This window comes from Lepidochelys kempii, chromosome 3 (assembly GCF_965140285.1).
Source record: "Lepidochelys kempii isolate rLepKem1 chromosome 3, rLepKem1.hap1, whole genome shotgun sequence".
NCBI classification, from domain to species: Eukaryota; Metazoa; Chordata; order Testudines; family Cheloniidae; genus Lepidochelys; species Lepidochelys kempii.
The window spans coordinates 109,241,923-109,267,667 of NC_136382.1; the positions used below are offsets into that span (position 1 = coordinate 109,241,923).

The following is a 25,745-nucleotide window of genomic DNA, read 5'->3' on the forward strand; positions in this document are numbered from 1 at the left end:
GACCTGTCTTTCAAATCCTTGCAGCTTACATATATTAGTACACAGATATTTGCAGTATTGACAAAGAGGAAATCGATTGAATCTCAGGTGAAGACCCAAAAAACCACCTCCCTTGCTACTTCCTCCAGACTGTTAACTTTAAAATGTTTGTTAACATTTTTCAGTTTCAAGTTTTTCTTGGCCAAGATTCTAAAGAAACCAAATAGCATTTAGGGTAAAATTTATAGCTATGAAAAGTTAGCTGGTGACACTTGTAAATCTTTATCCAAAATGGAGGTAATATTTATTTCTTACTTTTAGGATGATCTGGTAGAAGGTCTTAAACTTTCTTTTTTTTATGGATGAGTCTTGCTCTCAATGTGTATTCATAAGGATTTTTTAAATAAATTATTAAAGATTATATTTTCTTGTTTTCCATACTATGGACAGTCATAAATAATGCTGATCTCTTAGTTTCAGGAAGCTCAGTATGTCATCTATCTAATACATTTCCCTTTGCTTTCAAATACTTTTCATTCAATTTTCTCTAAGGTTTTTTCTAAACCCAGACAGGCTCTGAATTTAAAACTTCAGGCCTAGCCCATAAGCATCATGACCTTTGACCTTATCTTCTTATCCTATTTGTCTTTGTCTTTTTAACTCACTCAACATCAGCTCTCACCTACTTTTCTCTGACTTTTGCTCAGAATCATGGTCTTGGTTCTTTAATTTGTCTGTCTTAGTATCTATCCTCTTTTTTTGCATTCATCCAATAATTTTTAATGCTCTAACCTCACTCTCTCTACCCTCACCGTGCATATAAATATTTCATTCAATAGTTTGAACTACTTCCAAACTGCTTCCACTATAGTCATTTTCTGCTGTTTTACTCTAATCTGTTTCCACCCTCATTTGCTATATTGCAGCCATAACTTTTAAAACAGCCTCAGCATAGTACAGTTCTTCATCAGACCTCCTGAAGTGATGGATGCAGAACCCATAGAGACAGAATTACACAGAGAGAAAATGGGAGTGGAGAAGCTGTCATTTTGGGGCATGTTAAAAATAGATATTTTTTTAAAAAGTTATAAACAATTACATTCTGGAGAAGAGAAAAACTAAATAAAAACATGGAAGTGGCTTGTTATTCCTGCATTGCTGGGCTCTATAAGCTGAAGCAATCCAAAGTGCACTGTGCTTATGATGTGATAATTCAATGTGCTGATGAGAGTCTCATGCAATGCCAAGTCCAAAAGTGAATATTATTATCAGCACCTTGAACACTGTAAAGATCTCTTGATGGCAGCAATGTGACAATATCATGCACTGGTAGATTATTAACTAAAGTAAGAGACAGAATTTTATCACAACAGTACTGTAGTTTTGTGTGTGTTTAATTTTCTCAACTTAGTAGCAGTGTCTCTATCCCAGAAGATGCTGGTTCAAAATAGAGTTGAAAGGACACTCCAGATGGGGTATAAGCACAGTGGTTTGTGAGCATGGTGGTCTATTTTTGCCTCCATTTTTTTGCCTCCATTAAGGTCAGGCTTGACAAAGCCCTGGCTGGGATGATTTAATTGGGGATTGGTCCTGCTTTGAGCAGGGGGTTGGACTAGATGACCTCCTGAGGTCTCTTCCAACCCTGATATTCTATGATTCTATGATTTTGTACAAATCATTATCAATAAAGTAAATCTGTGTTCTTTCTGCAGATAAAATTTATGTGGTTTTTTGTTTCTTCCATTGATTCCTTGCCCTTTTTGACACCACAGTAATGCCACACATTTCTTCTGCTGCTGCTGCTGCTTTTCCCAGAAAGATCCTACAGATCCTAGGTGTAGCCATTTGACCAAGGTTGGGTCGTTTGGGTAAGAGAAATGGCTTCCTCAGACCTATTCAGCACCCTTGCTTTCCGTATGCTTTTTTCCAAGCAATTTTGCAAACCTTGAGCCTTGATTCCATATCTGAGCTTTTCTCCACTTACCAGCAAAATAAGATTGTGCTTGCTCCAACCTCCACTACTTGATTGTCATAATTTTGGCCCATAGTCTGTACTTAATCTCTCCTACTACAGGAAATAGCAGTTCTAACTACAGTTTAACAATTCATCCAAATAAAAACATCAGTCACTGTTAACATGTTTAAAAGATCAATTGCTAAATCTACATAGAAATCTCTTCTCTTAGACATGAAAGAAAAGAAGTTCTACCAGGCCTGATTCTGCCCATTAAAGTCAGTAGGAGTTTTCTATTAATTTCAGTAGGAAGAGAATCAGGCTTCTGATGAGTTCTGGGTGATGTGATGTTTAATGGAATGTTTAATGGGAAGGATTCTTGAGACTAGATAGACTACTGTTTAGAAAGTGCTATGGCTTCAGCCAAGAGTTAGCAGTTTCAGGACCCCCTGTTCTTGTTTTTATTGTTTTTGGTAAATTATCTTTAGTCGTTAAAGTGTGTGACAAACTATAAAGTAGGCACATAAGAGTTTATGGAGGAAGCTGGCATAGTGCCCGACACTCCCATTGTTCATTATTGCTTTCAAATACATTATGAAGTATAAATACCAGAGTTCATATAAAGTAACACAATTGTAATGTCTGCTTTGATTTTAAAAAAAATCCTGCTAAACCCTACTGCAAAATCACTCAGCATTGGCCCAACTCTGCTCCCTTTGAAGCCAATGGAAATTATATCACTGAATTCAGTGGGAACAGAATGCTGAGCACTTTTGAAAATCCAACCCTGTGCACACACATTTGCTTTTTTAAAGTGTTTTATTTCTTTGTAAATATTTTTGCTTGTGAAAGGTGTCAAATTCTGAGTCCTTGAGACTGAAGTCCTCTCGGGATCAATGGAAAAGGTACAAGGTTCTCCACAAAGCCCAACTAGTATATTTTAGCCATGACCCTGTAGGGAAAATCTCTGTAAGCAAATGGGTTATTCAGTCTGCGTGCTCATTCAATCGTTGGCCTGTCTGATGCAACTGCCAATAAGGAGCTTTGATCCAGCTCCCATTGTCTTCCGTTGAGCCTTTCCATTGACTTCAGTGGGAGTTGGGTGAGGCCTGAAGTTATTAGGGCACTAGTTGTACTGGGTTATTTTGTTATGTCGACAATTTAATGATAATGTAACAAATTCATTTCATATAAACTGGCATCAGCTGTTGGTCACTGTTGACACAACATGGCTTTTAACACTTTTTTTCCCCTTTACTATAGCATTCCCCTTCTAATTTGTAGTAGATTTTATGTTTTACACTTCATCATGACATACCATATTATATTACTAGTAAGCACCTATATAAGACTGAATACCAATGCAAAACAAATGTTATGTTATGAAGCAAATGCATTATGATCAACTATTTGTCTTGCCACCCCAATTCAATGGGGAGGAATGTAACCCAAACAAAGACACATGGGCATATAGGAATTGTCATATTGGATCAGAGCAGTGGGCCATCTAGTCCAGTACACTGTCTCTGAAAAAAGCTAGTGCCAGATGCTTCAGAGGAAGGTGTAAGAAACCCTGAGGTGAAAAATTATGGAACAATTTATCCATAGAGGAAGTTTCTTCCTAATACATGTCCATTTGTGGTTAATTTATATCCTGAAACGTGAGGATTTATGTCCCTTCTAAAATACCCACTTCTTCTTGTATTATGAGAGGGTAACTAGGAGCTCCTGACTTACCTTTTCTATACCACAGATTACTGTGTATACGTCTTATCATGTATCCTCGTATTTGTCTGCTCTGTAACCTAAACATTCCCAGTCTTATCAATATTACCTCATTTAGAAGTCTCTCCATGGCTCAAATAATTTTGTTGGTCATCTCCAAACTCCCTCTATTCTGCTATATCTTTTTATAGGTAGGGTGACCAGAACTAAACAAATTATTCCAGGAAATGCCCTCCCATTGATATATATGATGGGATTATCAGATGTTCAGTATTAATTCTGTTCCTTATACATTTGAACATTTTGCCTGCTGTGTGGATCACCACTGTTCATTGACCAGATGTTTTCATTGAATAGTTCACAGTCATGGCTGGCTCTTTTTTCTTGAATAGTTGCATTTAATTTAGAATTCAGCAACAAGTAGTTCAAATTATTCTTTCCAAGTCGTGCACCGATCTATGCTGCAGACCTTACCGCATGTATCCCAGTGTATGTTTAAACTTGCTACTAATTTACAGACATCTTTAAAACTTTTCTGCTCATCTTCAAAAACTGCATAACAAAGTAAGATGTGTAGAGTGAAGCTGAAATAGCAGACTTAAGTCAAATTTCCAAAAGTGCCTTGTGACTTACAAGCCTAAGTCCCAATGAATTTCAGTGGGTGTTAATATCCTAAGACATTTAGGTGCTCTTGAAAATTTTACTCGATGTATTTTAAAAAAAAATTGGATTCCTAGCCCCTGAATAAGTTTACAATGATAACAAAACGAATTAATAATGACTTGGTAGCTGAGAGACTACAGTTGCATTCTGAAAAGGGACATATTAAATACACAATTAGTTCAGCCAATTAACATTATACAAGGAATAAGAGAAAAAAGAAAAGTCTGCTGTAATAATAATTGATTATTTATATTTCAGTGTGATCTACTTTACCGTATATAGTGCATTCCTTTGGGGCTATATTGTGGCTTTTAGGACATGGCCTCCTTGGTGGCAGCTCCAAGAGTCGTGCCTAAGGGAAGCTCATCACTCTGGGTAGCAGTGATGGAAGCACATTTGCACCTCTGTTATATCCTGACTCAGGGTGCAACATGTGCTATCCTCCTCCTTCCATGTCAGCTCCGCTCAGCAGACTTGTGAAGAAGGCAGCAGGTCTTCCATGGGTTTCTCACAGCTAGTGCTAGCTTCATCTTTCCCCATCTTGCACATTTATGCCAGATGACCACAATCTATTCTTCGGTACACAGTGATTTCAGTGTGATAGAATTTGTCATTATGATTTTTGAATGGAGTTTCATATAAACATCCATTTGCTAGAGTATTACTACCTTCAAGATACATTGTGAAGGATGAATGTGTGTTTTAATGTTGGGCTCACCCATCATTACATCACTGAAGCAGTGTTTCATCATTGACATTTACATGAAAATTGGCCTACTATTTCACAAATTCAAACTAAATTTTGTATTTCAACATCAAAATGTTCTTTGTCTGGGATCTGACTGCTACAAAAATGGAGGGAAATGATCAGCTCGGAACTGTGTTAATTATCAAGTTAAAGTGATTATTATCTATTACAGGTTGTTAACATGAGTCATTTTGTACAGCTTAATAATATTTGTAATGTATGTCAAAATATAAAGGAGTTCCATGTTACACAATATGTACAGTATATCCTGTAAGAGTTACCAAAAGCCAGATAAGCAGAATAGTTATAACAGATGTTCTTTAGTGCTTCATAATCAATTTTTCCTCCTTGTAAATAGTCAGGATAACTAACACATTTATACCTGATCTATCATTACTCCTGCTGTTCTGTTGCCATTAGAGCATGGCTTTGGTTGCTGAATGTCCAAAATCACATTCTGATTAGCTGGTAGAACAGGATATAAACAATGTGAGAGTAGTGACCCTTTGTCTATGACGTCCCTTTTGCTGAAGCTGGGAGTGGCAGCAACTTATTAAGTTTTTCTCTCTTGAAGTAGAAATAGATGAAATAGATGATGGAGGCCAGAACCTTTTGGGAAAGATGGTTTAGTGGCTGGAGCCTCTTGGGCAGGAGCAGCGCGGGAGGGGGTAGGGGGCTGAAACTGACATGCTCCTAGGAAGTTCTCACTCTTCCTCTGAAATAAATGCCATAATAACCCCTTTACCACTGTTAGCCTTGTGCCTCACAGTGCACCCTGAGTATGTATTAATAGCCTGCTAATGCACAGCCTGTTGAGGTTATAGCTGTGAATTACATAATGACAGGTTTCAGAGTAGCAGCCCTGTTAGTCTGTATTCGCAAAAAGAAAAGGAGTACTTGTGGCACCTTAGAGACTAACCAATTGATTTGAGCATGAGCTTTTGTGAGCTACAGCTCACTTCATCGGATGCATGCTGTGGAAACTGCAGAAGACATTATATACACAGAGACCATGAAACAATACCTCCTCCCACCCCACTCTCCTGCTGGTAATAGCTTATCTAAAGTGATCATCAAGTTGGGCCATTTCCTGAGTTTGGGTGGGGGGGGGTGGGGGGTGAGAAAACCTGGATTTGTGCTGGAAACGGCCCAACTTGATGATCACTTTAGATAAGCTATTACCAGCAGGAGAGTGGGGTGGGAGGAGGTATTGTTTCATGGTCTCTGTGTATATAACATCTGCTGCAGTTTCCACAGCATGCATCCGATGAAGTGAGCTGTAGCTCACGAAAGCTCATGCTCAAATCAATTGGTTAGTCTCTAAGGTGCCACAAGTAAGTCCCCCTTTTCTTTTAGCTGTGAATTAATGTTCCATTGAAGCCAATGGAATGTTTGGATGAACGCAGTAAGTGTGATAGCACAGCAGGGATGATCCGTCTAGAGGTACCTGTAATTCTTCTGCAGCTGTAACTCTACTGGGGCCACCCACATCCCAAGGCAAATGGGAGACTAGTGGCCAGGTTCAAACATTTGCTCAGCAGTATAAAAGAAAAACTGTATATTTACTAGTGCAAGAGCAGAGAATAAATATTTCTATTTATGTAAACAGCAAATATGTGCCTATTTGCACACTGGCATCTCTCCTATCCGCTTCCAAGGAGCTCATAATTGAGCCTGGCACCTGGTTCAGTGTTATGCCTTCCTAGTACTAGCCTGGCACAGCCCTTGCACATCTTCTTGTTTCTCCTCTAAGCATTTTTCCTATACCTTCAAGTACGCACATATCTTCGTGAGGTTTTTGAGCAGTGGCTGTTTGTCCCTATGACCTGGGCTTCTCTCCTGTCTTGGAAAAAGTCTGGCTGAGCCCTCTCTTTTCATCTCACCATTCCATCTGAATGGCCAGCAATGATATCCTGCATCCAGAAAGTCCATGAGTCTGGACAAGGGGAGGATATTGTTCTAATTCGCACACAGGAGAGGGACCAAAGATCCTTGTGCTCGAGAAAAGATCAATGGGTTTCTGTCCAAAACAGTTATTACTGTTCCACAACTACTTGTTTCTGTTCGACTAAGCAACCAATCTTTCCTAGTTAGGGTAACATTTTCCGAAGTACCTAAATGACTTAGTAGCCAAAGTCTCGTTGACTTTCAATGGAACTTTGGTTCCTAAGTCACTAAGGACCAGATTTTTAAAAGTATTTAGGCACTTAAAGATACAGATAGTTCCCAAGTGGGGTTTTCAAAAGTATTTAGATGCTTTAGAAAATCCATCTAGGCACCTATCTGCATCTTTAGGTACCTAAATACTTTTCAAAATCTGACCCTTAGGCGCGTTTAATATTTTTACCTTCAATCTTTTAGAGAATTGCCTCAATAATAGTAGCTGTTGGTGGGATTTCCCAACAGTGCCAGGTTTGGAGGGCTATGTGTGTAAGAGAAGGATAATTTACAGGTAAGGAACAATATTTTCTGAGTTATTCCCTTCAAATTGGGATAGACATGGTTTGCTCGGTCTCTCTCATGACATATAGAGATTAAAATATGGGCAGGTACCTTCATCATAAACCTTATTTAACTGGTTGGATATTTTAATTTCAGAACCCCAATTCCTTTGTTATATCTCATTCTGATTCAAACACTGGGATAATTTTCCTTGCAGATTGGTGGTTTGGGCTCTTCTGGTTTACAACTCCACCAACAACATCAGTTTAGAAGAGCAAGCCATCCGGCAGAAACTCATAAGCAATAATGAAACCATAGGGGATGGACTGAGGGTCCATACAGTGGATGTTGATCCAGTAGGTAGGTAAAGAGGTTTCAACTTTGCCATTCTTCAGGTTTTGTTTGCTTGCCCCAAAACAAGTCCCTTCCGCCCCCTTCCCCCCCTCCCCCCCATTTAGTGAACACTAAAGGCCCTAACAATGGACTTTCCAGTTGTACTGAAATCTGGTATCTTCTAATTGAGATTAAAATTATGACCAGACAATTCCATCAATGGACTCTCAGCAACTGGTCTGTGGGCTTCAAATTGCCATTCTGACATCCAAGTTCTCGACTTCTAACTCAGCATAGCTCTGTAGGCTTCTGTCAATTTACAGCGGCTGATGATCTGGCCTGGTATCTCCAGGACAAAGGTGTACAATGTACAGCACCTAGCCATTACAAACATGTTGCAAGCGCCCACTGGAGAAAAAATGATTGCATGTAAACCACAGAATGATTAATAAAATGTGATGCAAGAGAGACTGATAAATTAAGCTATAATTTACTTGATAGAAGTTAAGATTTGTTCTCATTTATGTACACTGTTGTTTTATAGAAAAATGTACAGCTGAAGAAAACCCTCCAAACTATTTCTGGCCAGATACCAGGCCCACTGTAACCAATTTTACATTGTGCCATGGGAGCTCAGTCCAGATTGCATCAAGAACATGGTAAGTAATCATGGAGACCTGTCAGAAGCTGTTAGCTGTCTAATGGCAAAACCAATATTCAGTATTCACAATTTAGTGTGTATTCCATTTAAATTGTGTCCGATTTAGTCCATGAATTGATCAGCATTATTTTAAAGTGAGGTTACTTTCATATTGTGACATATGCAGGCCCAAAAACAGCACAGAGAGGCACACGTTTTTGGAGTAGAGATATGTCCTTGATTAGTAATAACCGGGGAAAGATACAAATAGACATCACTTCTTCAAGGTGAAATGAGAGCAAATACTGCCTGGTCAAAAAATAACTATAATTGTATCTTCTTACCTAACAGATCTGCTCCTGTTTATCTTCAAATCATTCTTCTTATTTAACTGTCAAAAATAATTTTTTACTACAGCTAGTACTGAAGAACCAATAGTAAACTGGATTCTAAACTGATTTGTCCATCACAAACAGTATTCTCAGCTGAATTCTGGTTGAAGAAGTTTATTTGGTAGGTTCTGAGACCTCCCATCTAGTTAAAGCAAAGTCAGACTCACATTAAATACTCTGAAAAGTGCTCTAAAATCCATAGATTTAACAGAGACACTGGTTTTATGGCTCATTACAACAATTCATAACACACCCAACTGCCTGCTAATCCTCCATTGTCCTACAGTATAGGTATTAATTGCCTGTTTCATTTTAAGTGGTCTCCTACAGTGTGTGTGAACCCCTTAGCAATCTGTCCCACCTTGTATTTAATTTGGACATTCTGGTTATCTTCCCCAGGCCTGAGGAAGAACTCTGTAAAGCTCAAAAGCTAGTCCCTTCCACCAGCAGAAATTGGTCCAATAAAAGATATTACCTCACCTACCTTGTCTTTCTCATTTCCTGGGACCAACACAGCTACAACACCGAAATTTGCATTTTGGCAGTAGTTCGTAATAGCTGGGAGTAAAGATGTGGCTAAGGCTTTAGGCAGGAGGTTTTAAGGTTTCGACTGGGGACTCAGGAAACATAGGTTCAGTATTTGGCCTTGCCATAGACTTCCTGCAATAGACTTCCTGTGTGAGCTTCAGCAAGGCACTTAATCTCTCCATGCCTCAATTTCCCACCTGTAAAATGGGGTAATAATCTTGCCTTTCCTCCACATGTTGGTCTGTCTTCTCTATTCAGACTATATATTCTTCAGAGCACAGACTGTCCTTTCCTGTGTGTTTGTACAGTACCTATCACAATGAGGCTTTGATCTAGGCATGATGGTGATACCAATGATGATAGTAACTATAGTTAATATGATAGCCATAAGCAATGATAAAGGCTATTATGAATGAATGAATTCTTTTAAAGCCATAAAAAGACTTATCTGCCTACATTGTATCTGGGACATGGTCTGAGAAGGCTGATCCAGCTCTTTTACTTTCTGGAAACAAGATGGCAACATGAACATCAGGCTCAAGGTTTTGTGCCAGACAGGAAAACAACCAGAGTTTGTGTTTAACTAACTTACTTCCTCAGCCTGTTAATCTTGTACAAATACCATTAGGTTCTGATTGAACAACATTTGTTGCAAAGTAGCTAGTGCAGGGGTCACACTGTTTTGATGTGTGTGCCACTGAGTGACTACACATTGAAGCTCCTGGCCTTTACTGCCCCAGGACTGCTTATCTCTATTGCACACTCATTGGGGACTACACAATGACTTTGACTGTCAGCATAAAATATTTCTAATCCAAAATTTGTATTCTGCTTTGTAGTAGGCTTTACTTGCCTAGTCGTCTCCAGTAACTCTTGCCAATACTGGGAACAAAAAGAAGCAGGCAACTACATGCTCAGCTGCTACATTGTAGAAACAAAAAGATACCAAACATTTTGTGTGTGTTTGGTTCACAAAGGATGAAATGCACAGCCAAAATGTGTAAGCATTCTGCCATCTGATGTGAAAATGGTGGGCATGATTAAGTGGAAAATGGCAATGGAGCGGAAATTCAGTGATGTTTTGATCCCACCCCTCAAAAAAGGCTCAAATAGACAGCCTATGTAGTTTAACCTGTCCCAGGCATGGAGGAAAATGTTAAATTTAGTAATGTCTCTGTGACACTGGGTCCTAAGCAAACCCCAGAACAACAGAAGACTGACGTGGCCTGCAAACATTGTACAGTATGGATCACAGATTTGGCAGTACTAAAGTAACCAGGTGCTGGTTAGCACATCAGTGAAACCTACTGCCATGTTCTTGCTGATGCATGGAACTCACGTACTCAGTCACAGAAAAAATGTTAGAGGGACAATGCCAGGTTACAATTTATATTTTCCAAAGCTACATTTAAAAAGCATTAAATATGCTATGTCAAAGCACTCAATAGTTAGGATATGCCAGAATTAAGGTTTCCTTAATTTGTCCCGCTTGTGCGTATGTGTTATGATACCATCTTTTATTACAGGGCCTTAGTGTGTTTTTTCCATAGTTTGGAAATATAATCCATGGAAATAATCTATTGCTGTGAGGTTTTAATAACAGAATTTTTAAATGATTACTTATCAGTGATTCTTTAACCCCGGGATACTTCTCAGATTTGTCACATACCCTTTATCACATCCTAGACACCTGCCTACCTTTCCTTGCACAGGATCAAGGATGGCAGAAAGTTTGTGTCCAGCTTTCTTGCAACTGTTCACACTCTTCCTACAGCCACTGCTCTTTTCACATAGGGTTGATTCAAAGCCTAACTAAGTTAAAGTTAAAATATAATGGCAGGATTTGGCACTTTATGTGAAAATTGCAATCTTACTTTTCAAAACATGTGGTCAGGACATATTAGGAATGCTATATTCAGAGTAGCAGCCATGTTAGTCTGTATTCGCAAAAAGAAAAGGAGTACTTGTGGCACCTTAGAGACTAACCAATTTATTTGAGCATAAGCTTTCGTGAGCTACAGCTCACTTCATCGGATGCATAAAGTGGAAAGTACAGTGAGGAGATTTTATATATACACACAGACCATGAAAAAATATACATTGTAAGGAGAGTGATCACTTAAGATGACCTGTTACCAGCAGGAGAGTGGGGTGGGGGGGAGAAAACCTTTTGAAGTGATAATCAAGGTGGGCCATGTCCAGCACATTTCCAGGAGTTTTGAAGTGATAATCAAAGTGGGCCATTTCCAGCACATTTCCAGGAGTTAAAAACTCCTGGAAATGTGCTGGACATGGCCCACTTTGATTATCACTTCAAAAGGTTTTCTCTCCCCCCACCCCACTCTCCTGCTGGTAACAGCTCATCTTAAGTGATCACTCTCCTTACAATGTATATTTTTTCATGGTCTGTGTGTATATATAAAATCTCCTCACTGTACTTTCCACTTTATGCATCCGATGAAGTGAGCTGTAGCTCACGAAAGCTTATGCTCAAATAAATTGGTTAGTCTCTAAGGTGCCACAAGTACTCCTTTTCTTTTTAGGAATGCTGTAGTACCACATAGGTGTTTTGGTCACTCCTCAAATATAACTCTACATCCTCAACTAGTGTAAATCCTCACTGCTACATTGGAGACAATGTAAGTATGGCAATTCACACCAGCTGAGGATCTGGCCCATGGAGCATATCTTTTTTGCACCATTGTTGATGTCACTGGTTTTATACAACAATCAACCACAAATTCCCAATATCGATCATATCTTGTTAATTTTCATTGTAGTTTTGTTGCTGCCAGGACTGTAATTTTAATGTCACATGATGCTGTGAAATTTACAAATGAATTCTGAAACATCCATCTTTATTTTGCTACATTATTCTGAATAATATGACATGCTTTGCATAAATGCATATTCTGTCATTTTTTTCCTCCATAGTTTTTTAAACCCGTACAACTATACATCATACTGGGGCCAACCTGATCTTAGAAATTGCACAGGTAAGTGAATTGATATTCATCCTTTATCTAGAGCAATTTCCCTACACCCTCCTCCCCTTCAGGAACAATGTACACCTCCCCACAAACTCTCCCATCACCCCCAACCAAGAAGAAGAACATACCAAGAACTAAAGAATATACCAACATGTCATCTGAAGGTTCAAATGGTGTATCTACAACAGCCCAAAACACTGAAAAAATAGTGTCTCCACAACCTAAATGCAGTTCCTGATGTTTCTTGGTCAAACTTTTTCCATTTATTGAAGTTACAGAAGATGGCTACTGGTGTACCTCTTGCAAAAAAGATTACAAAGAAGGAAAGCTTTCCACTGCTAAAATTGATAAAACTGGAGGAGCTTGGTTTGCTAGACCAATCAGCAAAGCCAAAGCTGACAAACTACATGAAAAGGCTGCAAAACACCAAGCCTCTGGACTGCAAGCCTTATAACCCAGTCATTGTAAAAGCCAGTTTTAGAAGTACTGAATGAGGCTGTTAAGAATGCTGCAGAGACAACACAGTTTATGTGAATAAACACAGCTGTTGGCATCATACTTTCTATTTAAGCAAGAGATACCACACACTACAAACTGGAGGCCAATGTTAAGTGCATTGTCACTTGTTAACCCTGAAGTTGGACACTGTTTCTGAACAAGATTGGCAAGTGCTCGCTATCTTTCTGCAAGAAACTCAACTGACTGATTAGAAGCATGAAATGCAAAAGTGAAAGATTCAGCAGTTGAAAAAGTGAAGAACTGTCTCACCGCATTCAAAAAATTAGCATACATGACCGACGAATGCACCAGTGCAAATTGGCATCAAGCATTAAGTCATTGTATACATTATCTTAGTGTCAGTGGTAGGCCTGTAGATACATTTCTAGAAGTTCAGGTTATAGAAGACACATCAGCTGCATGTGTGACAACCCACATCTTAGAGTTAAATGCTTGTAAATTGAACACCAAACAGATGGCTGCTTGTGCATTTGATGGAGCTGCAAACTTCTCTGGAAGACATGGTGGAATACAAGCTTTGCTCAGAGAAAAGTGTAACCATAATCTCTCTTATACACACGCAGAGGCCATCTTAACTTCAGTATCCAAAAAGATAATGGAACAAAAAATTAAGCAATCAATTTGCAAACACCTAGAAGATAATAAGGTGATAAGTAACAGCATGTCAAACCAATCAAATAGCTTTCTCTAACAGGGTAACAAGCTTAGTGGATGGGGAGAAGTGGTAGATGTGGTATATCTTGCCTTTAGTAAGGCTTTTGATACTGTCTCAAATAACCTTCTAATAAGCCAACTAGGGAAATACAACTTGGAGCTACTATAAGGTGGGTGCATAACTGGTTAGAAAACTGTTCCCTGAGAATAGTTATCAGAGGTTCACTGTCAAGCTGGAAGGGCATATTGAGTTAGGTCCCGTAGGGATTGGCTCTGGGTCAATATCTTCATAAATGATTTAGATAACGGCATCGAGAGTACACTTATCAAGTTGTGAATGATTCCATCTTGGAAGGGGTTGCAAGTGCTTTGGAGGATAGGATTAAAATTCAAAATGATCTGGACAAACTGGAGAAATGGTCTGAAGGAAATAGGATGAAATTCAATAAGCAATTGGGCTGTGATGTGATAAGAGAATTTGAATACAGAGTGGAATGTCATATGACGAATGAATGAAGATTTTGCTTCAGCTTCTTTTTTATCATCACTAGTAGGTTAACCTGATCTTTGTGCTATGTTTCCTGGGATGAAAGAAGTAGGAATTCATCTCTTGCTACCCCTACTCACAACAGCTCCAGTTGGGCATTCTTTTTCATCAATGAATAGAATTTTGTGCTTTGAAAGACGTCGACTTCTGCATCATCATGTGAATGAACTAATGAGCATAGCAACCGAAGGACTGGAAGTACCGTACACACAAGAAGGCACGATAGAGGAGCACACTTCATTCAAGAAGTTCATTAACAGAGTTGTGCAAAATTACAAGAAACCAAAAAGGATGTAGATATAGTGCTTCACTGAAGGCCTGAGTAGCCGACTTTAATATATGTGATGATATTAAAACAGGAGTTAAAGTAATAAAAGGGTCTTGAAACATTTTTCAGTTTTTACTATGGTGACATACAGCCCATCTTCGCTCTCACGGTCTCATCCCCCTGTAAATTCTAACACACACCCCTAATTTCAATGCCTGGGGAAAATACTGTGGAGCATTCTTGTGATGTTTGGTTTCTCCACCCTATGCCACCATGTCTCCCTCACTCATACTAAATTATTTCAATATTTTTTTTAAAAAATCAAAGCAAATATTTAAAATCTATGAGAAAACAACAAATTGAATCCAGCCTATCCATGACAGTCTCTGGATCAAATTCGGTGCCATGAGTTAAATTTTTTATGCCTAGAGTGGGGGCAGGTGTTAATTTGCATCAAATTGACAGTCTGTTCCAGTCTGATTTTCAAATGTTTTGTACCTGGGCCCTGATTCAAAGCCATTGAAGTCAATAGAAAGGATTCCAGGGGACTTTGGATTGGACTCCTGGAGCCTTATTCTCATTTACACAAAGACAGCTTTATATCACACTGGTTGTAAAGTGGGAATAAATTACATGTATACCCATTTTATGGCCTTTTTACACTGCCAGAGTAATGTAAAGGGCCTTAGTGTAAATTGGAGTCATGTTCTTTGTGTACACCAGTGCAAAGTGGATACAGTCACTGGAACATAGGAGTGTAGAATTCTTATTTGGTAGCATTTTAAAGCCAGTTTGAACTTATTTTGCATGGGTGTAAGTGACCATATAAGGGATAAGGCAGTGCAGAATCAGGCACTCGGGTGTAAAATGAATGTAATGTTAGCCAACAGGGCAACAGTGGTTGTATATCAGGAAAAATAACAAATGTGTGAGTGTAGATAAAGTGATTTGTTTATAGTTTTTTCTCCTACATTCATCACTCTACCTCCTTAGCCTGTAAAATACGTTTTTGTGCACACTCACAGAGTGCCAATTTTTTTCAGATTACATGGCTTGACCTTTTGTACTGATTTTCTGACCAACTGATGCCCCAAGTCTAATTTACACCACTATTTGGGTGTGGCCCACATTGCCACTATATTAAACACCCAATCTTGTCAGAAAAAGCCCTTATATGAGATGTACTTGTCATGCCATTCACGCATAGGCTCTGGGTGAAATGAACTCAATAGAAAAATTCCAATTGACTTCAGTAGGGTCAGGATTTCACTTTCTGAACCCAAAAAGGAGTTAAATTTCTCCTGGAACTGGGACATCAGGAGACCCACTGTTTGGTCTCAGGGATGAAGGAGAATTTGGTTTTCCCAAAGAGAAAGACAGTATAAGATAAGGGCAGGAAAGGAGAGAAGGGAAGGGAAAAGGAAATATGCTTATCTTCTTTCTTTTCCCCCTCTTTTCTTCTTTCATTCATCCATTCTAATCTTTTCCTACTTTAAATGAGGATAAACCCAGATGAAATTAGTAAAAGAAAGAGGAAACAGAGAAGTACATTATATAAGTTCAGCCCATCCTATATACTTTATGTTGATTAATTATTATGTTTGTTCAGTTAGCACTGAATACATTGTAAATCAACAAGCAAGAATATCTCTTCACATGTATCCCTTTCTCCTTGTGCTCCCTTTTACCTATGTTCTCACAGAAAATGCAGCTGATATAGCCAATCAACTTCTGAACCTCACTGGTGAAGGGCAGCAGCTGACCTCAGACAAAGTCAATGATGTTGTGCAGAAGCTTAAAAAAATTGTGAATGATGAAGAAATTGATGAGTCTTTGGGTTCTACTGTGGTGACAATTTTTTCCAATATTTTAACAAGTTCAGACAGTGTTTTGGCAGCATCATCTTCTGAGTAAGTGTTTCTGAATTTGAGGGAGGAGGTTGAGAAAGTGTTTTACTACCTGTTGGGGTATGGGATCATAAAAACCTCAAGCTTGCTAAATAGAGATACACAAGATACAGCAACCTACCTTAGACTTTTGATTAAGTCCCTTGAAAGACATTTTTCCAGGTGAGATGACTTATAAGATATTTTTCCAAGAGACGTATATCAAGTCTCAAATTAATGGGCTTGACAAAAAGTTAACTATTTTGATATAAGAAATGAAACTGTAATATGAATTTAAATATTATTGGAATATTATTCTGTAGCCAGAAATGTCAGACAGACAGATCCTTCCTTAGTGCAAATCAGCATAAATACACTGGTTTCAATACCTATATTGATTTACGTCATTTGAGGATCTGGCCCAGAGAGATCAATCTATCAAATCTCCTGTTGGGTTAACAAAAATTAGTGTCAGAAATGGACTCAAAGCTCACAAGACTCATTTTCTTTCCTGATGCTGTATTACTGGTTTCATCATTATTTTTCTTTCTTCTCATCTCTTCTGTTTTGTTTATATGTATATAGATAGATATAGATATATAAAAACAACATTTTTGTTTTTAATTTTCTTCGTTTTTAGAGCTTTAAAAACTATTGATACCTTAGCCTTAAAGATTCAGTTCACTGGACCATCCATGAGCATCTCAACTCGGAACTTGGCACTTGGAGTTTCTTCTATTAATTCAACTTCATTTAGTGGATCCTCCTTCAGTGTTGGTCCCCAGAACAATGCTTCAGATTTTCAGGTACAGAACAGACATTTACACTGGAACCCAAAATATGTCTGATGTTAAGAATTATTACTTATTAGGTATGATACAGTAGCACTGAACCCAGTTGGGAGTATTGATTACCTTTTCTCCCGCATTCTTTCAAATAGTTTAATTTAGTACTTCCATGGGTTATAGGAACTCCAGACCAAATTGTGACTGTTACAAATTTAAATGTTTTGCTGACATATTCCAAACTAGCTCAATTTTTTCATCTACTTGGAAAAATGAGGAGGGAAAATATCCTCTATTAATCTTCCCGTCTCCTGAATTAGACTTTGGCAATGTGTTAGCCAATACACATTATTTAATAGCCCCATATGATTGTCACTTATAACTACCTTTTACAAATAACTGATGATGTTTCTTGGGTTGAGTGTTGCTTTACTGGTGTAAAAACAGCTGATGATGTTGGTATCTCTGCCTACAAAAATAATATTGTTGATTTCATACATCGTTTTGCTGATGACCAGAAGTTCCTACGAAATACGTAGCAAGAGTTAAACCCAGGGCAATTTCACTATATCAACAAAATGCCCCACCTGCTTTATTACACACTTCCAAGTGAGCAAAAAATGGTGAATTTCAGACTTACAATAATGTGTCACTATTGTATCTAAAATTCTTCTTAAAGATGACCAAAAGAAGTTGATTGAACTTAGTGTATCTTAGTGTCACCCATGAAAAATAATGAAATATGGGTGTTTTCATCTCAGGCATAGAGATGGATTGTATATTTTTACCTCTCAAATCTACATGTACTCAGCGATGTAATTTTAAAGTTTCCTAAGCAGGTGTCTGCACTCAGTCCTCCTGAACAGTAAATCCAAGGTAGAATCTGCATGAAGGACTTCATCGGTGTTGTGGTACAAGCTTTCATGGATCAATATGGAAACCTCCAACAGTTTTTTAATAATTCTGCTTATTATGAGCCAAACCCCGAGTTCTGCTGTGCACCTGCATCTTCCATTGACTCCAGCAGGAGATAAATGTCACCAGCTCTTTGATTTTGGCTTCAAGTTGTTAAATATATTTTTCCTCACAACATCCCTGTGAGCTATAAAGTGCTATTCCCATTTTGTTACAGATAGGGAACTGAGGTACAGAGAGACTAGAGGCCAGATTTTTAATGGTATTTAGGTGCCTAAAAATGAAGATAGGCAACTAGTAGGATTTTCAAAAGCCCCTATGTACCTCATTCCCATTAAATCCTGCCAGGCACCTGTCTGCTTCTTTAGGCACATAAATATATGTAAAAATCTGGCCTTATGTGACTTGACTAAGATCACACAGGGAGCCTGTGGCAGAGCAGAGAATTGATCCTGAGTTCCTTAGTGCCCTAACCATGAACTGTCATGGCTCTCCCACTTGACCACATGCCAAACACATAGTCTCTGTTTAAGCCTGCAGTGTAGGTGAAGGTAGGTGAGGGTTAAAAAAAAACCACAATAAAAATATGTCTATTATAAACAAATAATCAGACCTGAGGAGCTAATTTCATAATTTAAACATGAAGTTGTGCTAACAGCTAATGCAGATCATTACAGTATAGTGTAACAGAATAATATTGCTGTAATATGCATGAGAAACTAAATTCTCTGTTGGTGTAAACTTGCTATTAAATAACTTGTCATTTCTGTAAGTAACATGCAAATTTATGGCACGATGTACATTCATAACAGTATCATAAAATATTATAGTATTTTAAAATATGGTTCATATTATCTTCTGGACATAAAATTCAAAGGATCAAATTCTCTGCAGGTGTAAATAGGCCTTGTGACATTTACCTTAATGGAGTTTCATTCATTTTCACTCACAGAATTTCACCCATTTTTCTCCAAATCAAATTTAGTGGAAATGGATGAGGAAGTTATGTTATTAATAAAGCTTGATTGCTGAGTGTTATAAAAAAAGGAACAATTATCATTCAGTTTTCACCTTGCATTTATGGAGAGATGAAAGGAAAAATTCTACATTTAGATCTGGGATGTCCTGCATGTATAATAAAAAATATCATCTGTGGCATGAGGACATCCAGGAATATTAGAATTTTCTTGCCCTGGAATAATTTATTACAGGACTGTTTAAATAATGATGAAATCCAGATTGTGCCATAAGAAAAGACAAGTTTATTAATAATGTTCCTATTGGAACACTGAGTTGGTTTTTAGGCTTTTACACTTCCAACAGCTTGTTGAGAATTCTTAGCCCCTTCCCCATCAAAAATTTCCTCAACATCTGTGGTCACAGTTTATATTTCCATGTTTATTAGGCAAAAATTTTTCTCTCCTCTCTAGATGGAAATTCTCTTTCACAAGGTCAAGAACTTCTACCAAATATTGTGATGATCTTTAGGGAATCTTAAAAACCTCAAGCTATATTTCAGACAGCTTCTAAATGTTGTTTTATTTTTTTCCTCTTAAGATGGATATCAAGCAAATCTATCCACAGCAGCTTGAAGAAATTGTACTTTAGTCAAGTATCCTACAGTTCTTGCCAAATCTTTGACTGTTAGCATTTGGGAATTCATTTTGTTAAATTGTTCCTGTAATATATGCCTATTTTTAGAGAAACCTCTTCCATTCTCTTCACTGAACCTAATAAGACATCTCTAGTAGATGCAGAGTTTCTACTAGCCTTAGCCAATTTATTCTTTGAGGACAACTTACCAGATGAATTTGGCTCTGTGTCCTGTCTGTCTGTCAGGTATTATCCATAAACAGCTGTGATTTTTACAAATGCATGTGTTCTTCACAAATGCTTGATAAACAGTTTGTGTGAACAGGCCTTGTAGCCTATGTCTTGGTTGCTGTTGCTATTTGTACCCTCTGAGTTATCACTTGTGTCACATGATTGGTTGATGTAAGCTTATACACACTGGGAGTCCCCTTTAATGATCCTATATTATCTATGAACTACTGATAATTATTCAAATCAAGTGTGGGAATAATAAGTGCTTTCCAAAATGGCTGCAGAAACTGTAATACATTCACACATTTTTTGCTCTAGTATTTTTAATGTCCATGAGCATTCTTGTCAATGAATATTCATTCTTTCAAATGTTTACAGTAAGCATATAATAAGGGTTGCAAATACCAGTGTGTCATTCACAAGAGTATTTATGAATATATCTTTTTCTGTTGGCCAGTTCTATTTTCCTGTTTAGAGATGGGCTTTTATAGATAATGTTACCAGACACAATGAAGTATTGTAGGTTCCAAAATCCCTTGTGCCATAGTTCCAGATGGTACTCAAGAACTTGAAAGATGGTACTTGAAAGAACGTTCCTGAAGAAATAATATAGAGGTTTAACCAATGACAGTATAATTTCTTTTGTTTACAAATGTTCTTTCACCAAGGTCAAGTCTTCTGGGCCTTAAATATCAACCATAGCGCTTTTGACCTTTTCAGTCCCTGTTAATGGCTCTGTTACCCACTAATATGAATTTGTAAACTAGTGTAATATGTGTTTATATTCATAGGCACTCATACAAAATTTCAGCACTGATGTTCCCATGTCTACTTGTCTGTTAAATTCAGTGTCTTGTTCAGAAAGTTGTAAGTCTCTTGTCTCTTCCATTGTAGCTGCAGGAAAAGAGGAGGCTCTCAGATATATGACAGTGCTGACTGTCAAAATAAGGACCTGATTGCATGGACTGATGGATTGATTGACAGACTTCTAGCTGTTTGACACATTCCTGTATAGTCTATCCTTATTCTGACTCTAGGGAGTTTCTCATTTTTGCCATATCTAGTTGGTGACCCTAAATGTAATTTAAAAAAAATCTTTGTTTTTTTCTTCCCCAGATTGTTTCACACGGAAACTGGACATGCTGATAAGCTATTACAGAATTCAAAAGGGAGAGAATTAAATCTTTTCTAAATGACAAACAACAACATTAATCTAACACTATTGTTACTGCATTAGTCAGTATAAACAGAATTCCAGAAGGAAACATGTCGTTTACTCACTAATTTTGAATATGAGTTATGTAGAAGCTGCTAAGTGGAAACATTTGTTGGTCTCATGGGGAAATTACACATTTAAATATGGTCAACTAAAAATCCACCTTCTAGCAATTTACATGTGTATCAAAAAGTCACTGCAAGACAATCTTAACAAAAAACTGGGGGGAAAGTCCATTAGCACTCATTTATTCCAATGTTGTTTATTAACGTAAAACGGCTAAAAATGTCTCTTAAGACAAGTTAAATATAGCCAGGGCCCATGTATTCTGTGATTTGGTAGAGTTTGCCACAGATCAACCCCTTAATATAGAATTGTGCTCCAGGTTAAAGCTTTCATTTTATAAAGACAAATATTTCTAGCCCTTAGAAAATATTCTAAGGCTTTGTTTATACTGGAAATCCTGTACTCTTTTCCCCAGCAAAGGGGTAAGTGCACTGGTGCTTTCAGCACTGTAAGAGTTAATGTGGATAGTAGCCACCGTTAATTTGCATGATTCTATAGTTAAAATGCCTGAGCCCTGCCCACACTGGTGCTCCCATTGCCTCTAGCACTAGTGCAGCCACACTGCTGCTAGAAAGTGGGACATTTTCTAGTGAAGATACACTCAAAACATAAATTAAGTGTAAACTGAAGCAGTGTTGTGTTCCTGAAACAATGGCCCAGCTCTGCAACAATGGCCAAGGAGTACAAAGCATTCCTCATAAAGGCGAAGGCAAAGTTGGTCAGTGTGCTCCCTTACTGCTTGGTTGTTCTCCTGGGTATAAGTGAGAGTAACATGAAGGGTGCTGTAAATTACTGTCACTGATCTGGGCCCCCAGGGATCAATACAGCAGCTGGAGATTGCCTTTGTCTACTTCTTGAAGCTATTTGGGCACAGGGCCTGTCTTTTTGTTCTGTGTTTGTACAGCACCTCACACATTGGAGCCCTGGTCCATGATTGGGCTCCTAGGTGCTACAGTAATACAAATAATAATATGTCTCAAGCCTGGACTCCCACAAGGAAGATGTAAAAACATACCAGAACATTATTTTGGACTGTTTCAATCCTCATCTAGCTCCATGCCATATTTATGTTAATGGTTATTGTAGTCTTATGTTCAAATCACATTTGACAATATTGCGGGGAGTTTGCACGGATTCAGTGGACCTTGCTTGATTTCATTTTTGGTCTAATCTGCTCTTTCCTCTTTTTATAAAACAGTTAGATTTTGACAAGAATCAGGGAAATGCCCTGGCTTCTGTTGTTCTGCCCTCAAGTTTACTGAAGAATTTAAGTCAAGATGAGTTTGAAGCTGTATCTAGAGCTCAGTTTACATTCTTCAACAAAAATGGACTTTTCCAGGCAAGTGAAAATATGCTTGAACCAATTTCACCTGGACTGAAGCAAGTGAGCCTGCCAAAGTATAATCATTTTGCAATATCTCATGAGTTATAGAAATTACATGGTAGTAGTAGAGGTAGGCATTAGGAATAAGTATTGCATATTAATAATGACTGGCTTGCCAGTATTTAGTAGTTAGGTTATACATTACGTCAGAGATCTTACTGCAATTCTAAGGAAAGTTTCCTTCCGTATCACACAAACTTCTGCTCATAATAGTCTAGAAGGAATTGATATCCAAGTGGCCACAGGCATAGATTGACATAGCTCCACTGTGTTCAGTTGAGCCACGCTGTTTTACACCAGCTTGGAATTGAGCCTAAAATTATTTCTGCTAAAATTATTTCTCTTCCTTTTTTTTTTAAGTGATCACACAGAGTGAAATTTACCCGTGTGCAGAAGATCAGCACAAGGCGTATGTACCAGTTAAATCCCACTGATACCTTTGTGCTGGTACTTTGCACAGGGGTTAATTCCACCGATAAGAGAGCACGTTAACTTTACTGTTGACCATCACAGATACGCATTCTCAATCCCCATGCAGTGTGTTTACACCTTATATACAGGTTTTCTGAGGGGAAATGGTTACTCAATAAGGTTAGTGATATTGAGATCAGAGAACTGAGGGGATCTAGGTATTTTTTTTTTCATTAAGTCTGATCATGTGATAATCACTTACCAGGTCCTCATGCACCAACAAGTAAGGAAGATCTTCACAATTGAAAAAATCACTGTACATTCAAAAGATATTGTATTCATTCAGAAGAAAACAGTTTTCATAATGAACAGTGTTTTTGGCTTGAGTTCATTTTCCCTTGAATTAGTATTTCAAATGACCTTTGGCTCTTGTGCATCCGCAGGACTCTGTGGTATTGTGTTGTGTGTATATTATTATTTTTATTGGCACTGTTTTGAGATACTTGAGATAATCCAGGCTAGCAAAATACATGTGACCCATAGTTGCCTTCTGAAATACACCCTGCAGTATCTGCAGCTGTTTTAAACAGTTTTCATTTTTAAAATTCATTTTTATTGAAAACCAGGATGATTCCAGTGAGTCAAGAAAACAGAAGCATACAACAGTAGGTTTTGTCATAACGACACAAAATCCCTATAATGATAAAACATTCTATCTTAATAAATAGCACTAAGCTTGGTCTTCAGAAGCTCCATCATGATTAGTCCTGACTAATCATGATTTCTTCATATTTTATATTAAGGGGCAAAGTTCAACCATAATGATTATAACTTACAATTAATGATACCCTCTCAAAAGACAAATGACATGCCTGACGCCAGATTAGTATTTGGTTGATCTGTCTGATTTCCTTGCGTATGTTCCTGAGTGGTACGAGAATGTGAATGTCAATAAGAAAGATATATTTGATAGGAAGACAATAAAAATGTAAAGCCGCACTAATACTGCAAGCAATTTTTTCAGGAATAGTTTACTTTTTGAAACCATTCATTTAGGCAGTCTAGGTGTGCTCGGTCAGACGTTTGAGAAAGTGAGCATGTGCAAAAACCATATTTTCAATTTGCACATGTGAGCATTTATGCATTCATCAGACCATAAAATAAAAACAGTAACTTGTGACCGATCTCAAGTAGCCAAGATTTCAATCCTATAAGGAGCTCTGACCTCTTCACCGATGCAGGACAAACAGTGAATACTCACTGAGAACTCTTGACAAGCCATCCAGAATTTTTTTTTTAATTGTCAAAAACCTATGTTAAATATTTTCGAGCCATTAAAAATGTTTGAGGAAATCATAATGTGTTCACAGATATTCCTAAACACAAGAGACTAAATTCCCTAGACAAATCATGTGTGGAGAGTTATTTGCCATTCTGTAAGAAGGGAGTACTAGAAGAGGAAGAGGAGGGTTTCTTTCTGGAGATGGCTAGATGGATGCATGAAGAAGGGAAAATTCTCATTTCAAAATGTCATCCTAATCCAGACTAACATTCCCATCTTTCCTTGGAGTACTAATATTATACTGATACTATATTAATAAAAAGACCACCTTGTTCTTGTATAGGGCTTTTCATCTCTAGATCTCAAAGCACGTTTAAACAAACAACATCAGTGCTTGTGCTATCGAAAGCTAGTCAAATGCCTCTTCAAGAAGAGGCTTCCAAAGAGCACTCAATGCTGCTTGATCATTTCAGCTACAGTAGTTTATATTGGATTCTGATTATGAAGACAATTAAATAATGGTCATTTCCTATTCAAATAAACTACAATATAAAATAATCTGCAGAACATCTCAATCAACAGAAATTTATTGTTTGGTGCATGAAGCACTTTCTTCTGTTAGTGTAAATATATGTAATAAATGCACAGTTCAAAACTTTAAAATAATCTCCACTGGTGTTGGCTATGCCATGTCTCTATTTGAGAGAATGCTAATTGGTGCTATTACATTACACTCTACTATAATTATCTTGTTTGTTAAAGTTTATATGAAAACTTGATTTTAAAAGACTCTATTTTGAGCCTCTGAAGATAGTATTTTAAAATGGTACAGTCTATATGAATTGTATTGAATAGCTATATAAATATTCAACATTTCCTCTCAGATCCCTATAATAGTTCCAGCCACACAATCCCTTCATTTTTATACTTCTTATATTCTCCTGCCTAAAAACTTTTCCCCAACCTTAATTCAGTCCAAACTAACATCATAAGAAGAAATATTAATTGTATTTTATTTTAATTTACAAATGTCTCCTATCCCCTCTTAACAAAGTGTGGGAACCAGGCATCAAATGGCCTTTTGAAGTCTAGCCTCCAATTTTTTCACTAAGTGGCTGATCCAAAGCCCACTGAAATCAGTGGGAGTCATTCCACAAGCTTCATTAGGCTTTGAATCAGACACTAAAAATTAAGAGGGTAGACTTATAGGTTCATAGATATTAAGGTCAGAAGGGACCATTAAGATCATCTAGTCTGACCTCCTGCACAACGCAGGCCACAGAATCTCACCCACCCACTCCACAGAATTTCACCCACCCACTCCTGCGGAAAAACCTCTCACCTATGTCTGAGCTGTTGAAGTCCTCAAATCATGGTTTAAAGACTTCAAGGAGCAGAGAATCCTCCAGCAAGTGACCTGTTCCCCATGCTGCAGAGGAAGGCGAAAAACCTCCAGGGCCTCTTCCAGTCTGCCCTGGAGGAAAATTCCTTCCCAACCCCAAATATGGCAATGAGCTGAACCCTGAGCATATGGGCAAAATTCACCAGCCAGATATCTTTTGCTGTGTGAACATAAATAGATTTGTAAAAATGT

At 37.8% G+C, this 25,745-nt stretch overlaps 1 protein-coding gene across 3 annotated transcripts in view; it reads left to right on the forward strand.

The window, feature by feature from the left end:
* ADGRG6 (adhesion G protein-coupled receptor G6) overlaps nt 1-25,745 on the forward strand; it is a 154,076-nt gene that overhangs the window by 91,198 nt on the left and 37,133 nt on the right. For all 3 annotated transcript variants that reach the window (XM_073337489.2, XM_073337490.2, XM_078852202.1), the window contains 6 exons: nt 7,729-7,871; nt 8,389-8,503; nt 12,339-12,400; nt 16,085-16,292; nt 16,909-17,074; nt 22,273-22,413. In XM_073337489.2, coding sequence (XP_073193590.2) covers nt 7,729-7,871; nt 8,389-8,503; nt 12,339-12,400; nt 16,085-16,292; nt 16,909-17,074; nt 22,273-22,413 — 835 coding nt within the window. The remainder of the gene's footprint in view (nt 1-7,728; nt 7,872-8,388; nt 8,504-12,338; nt 12,401-16,084; nt 16,293-16,908; nt 17,075-22,272; nt 22,414-25,745) is intronic.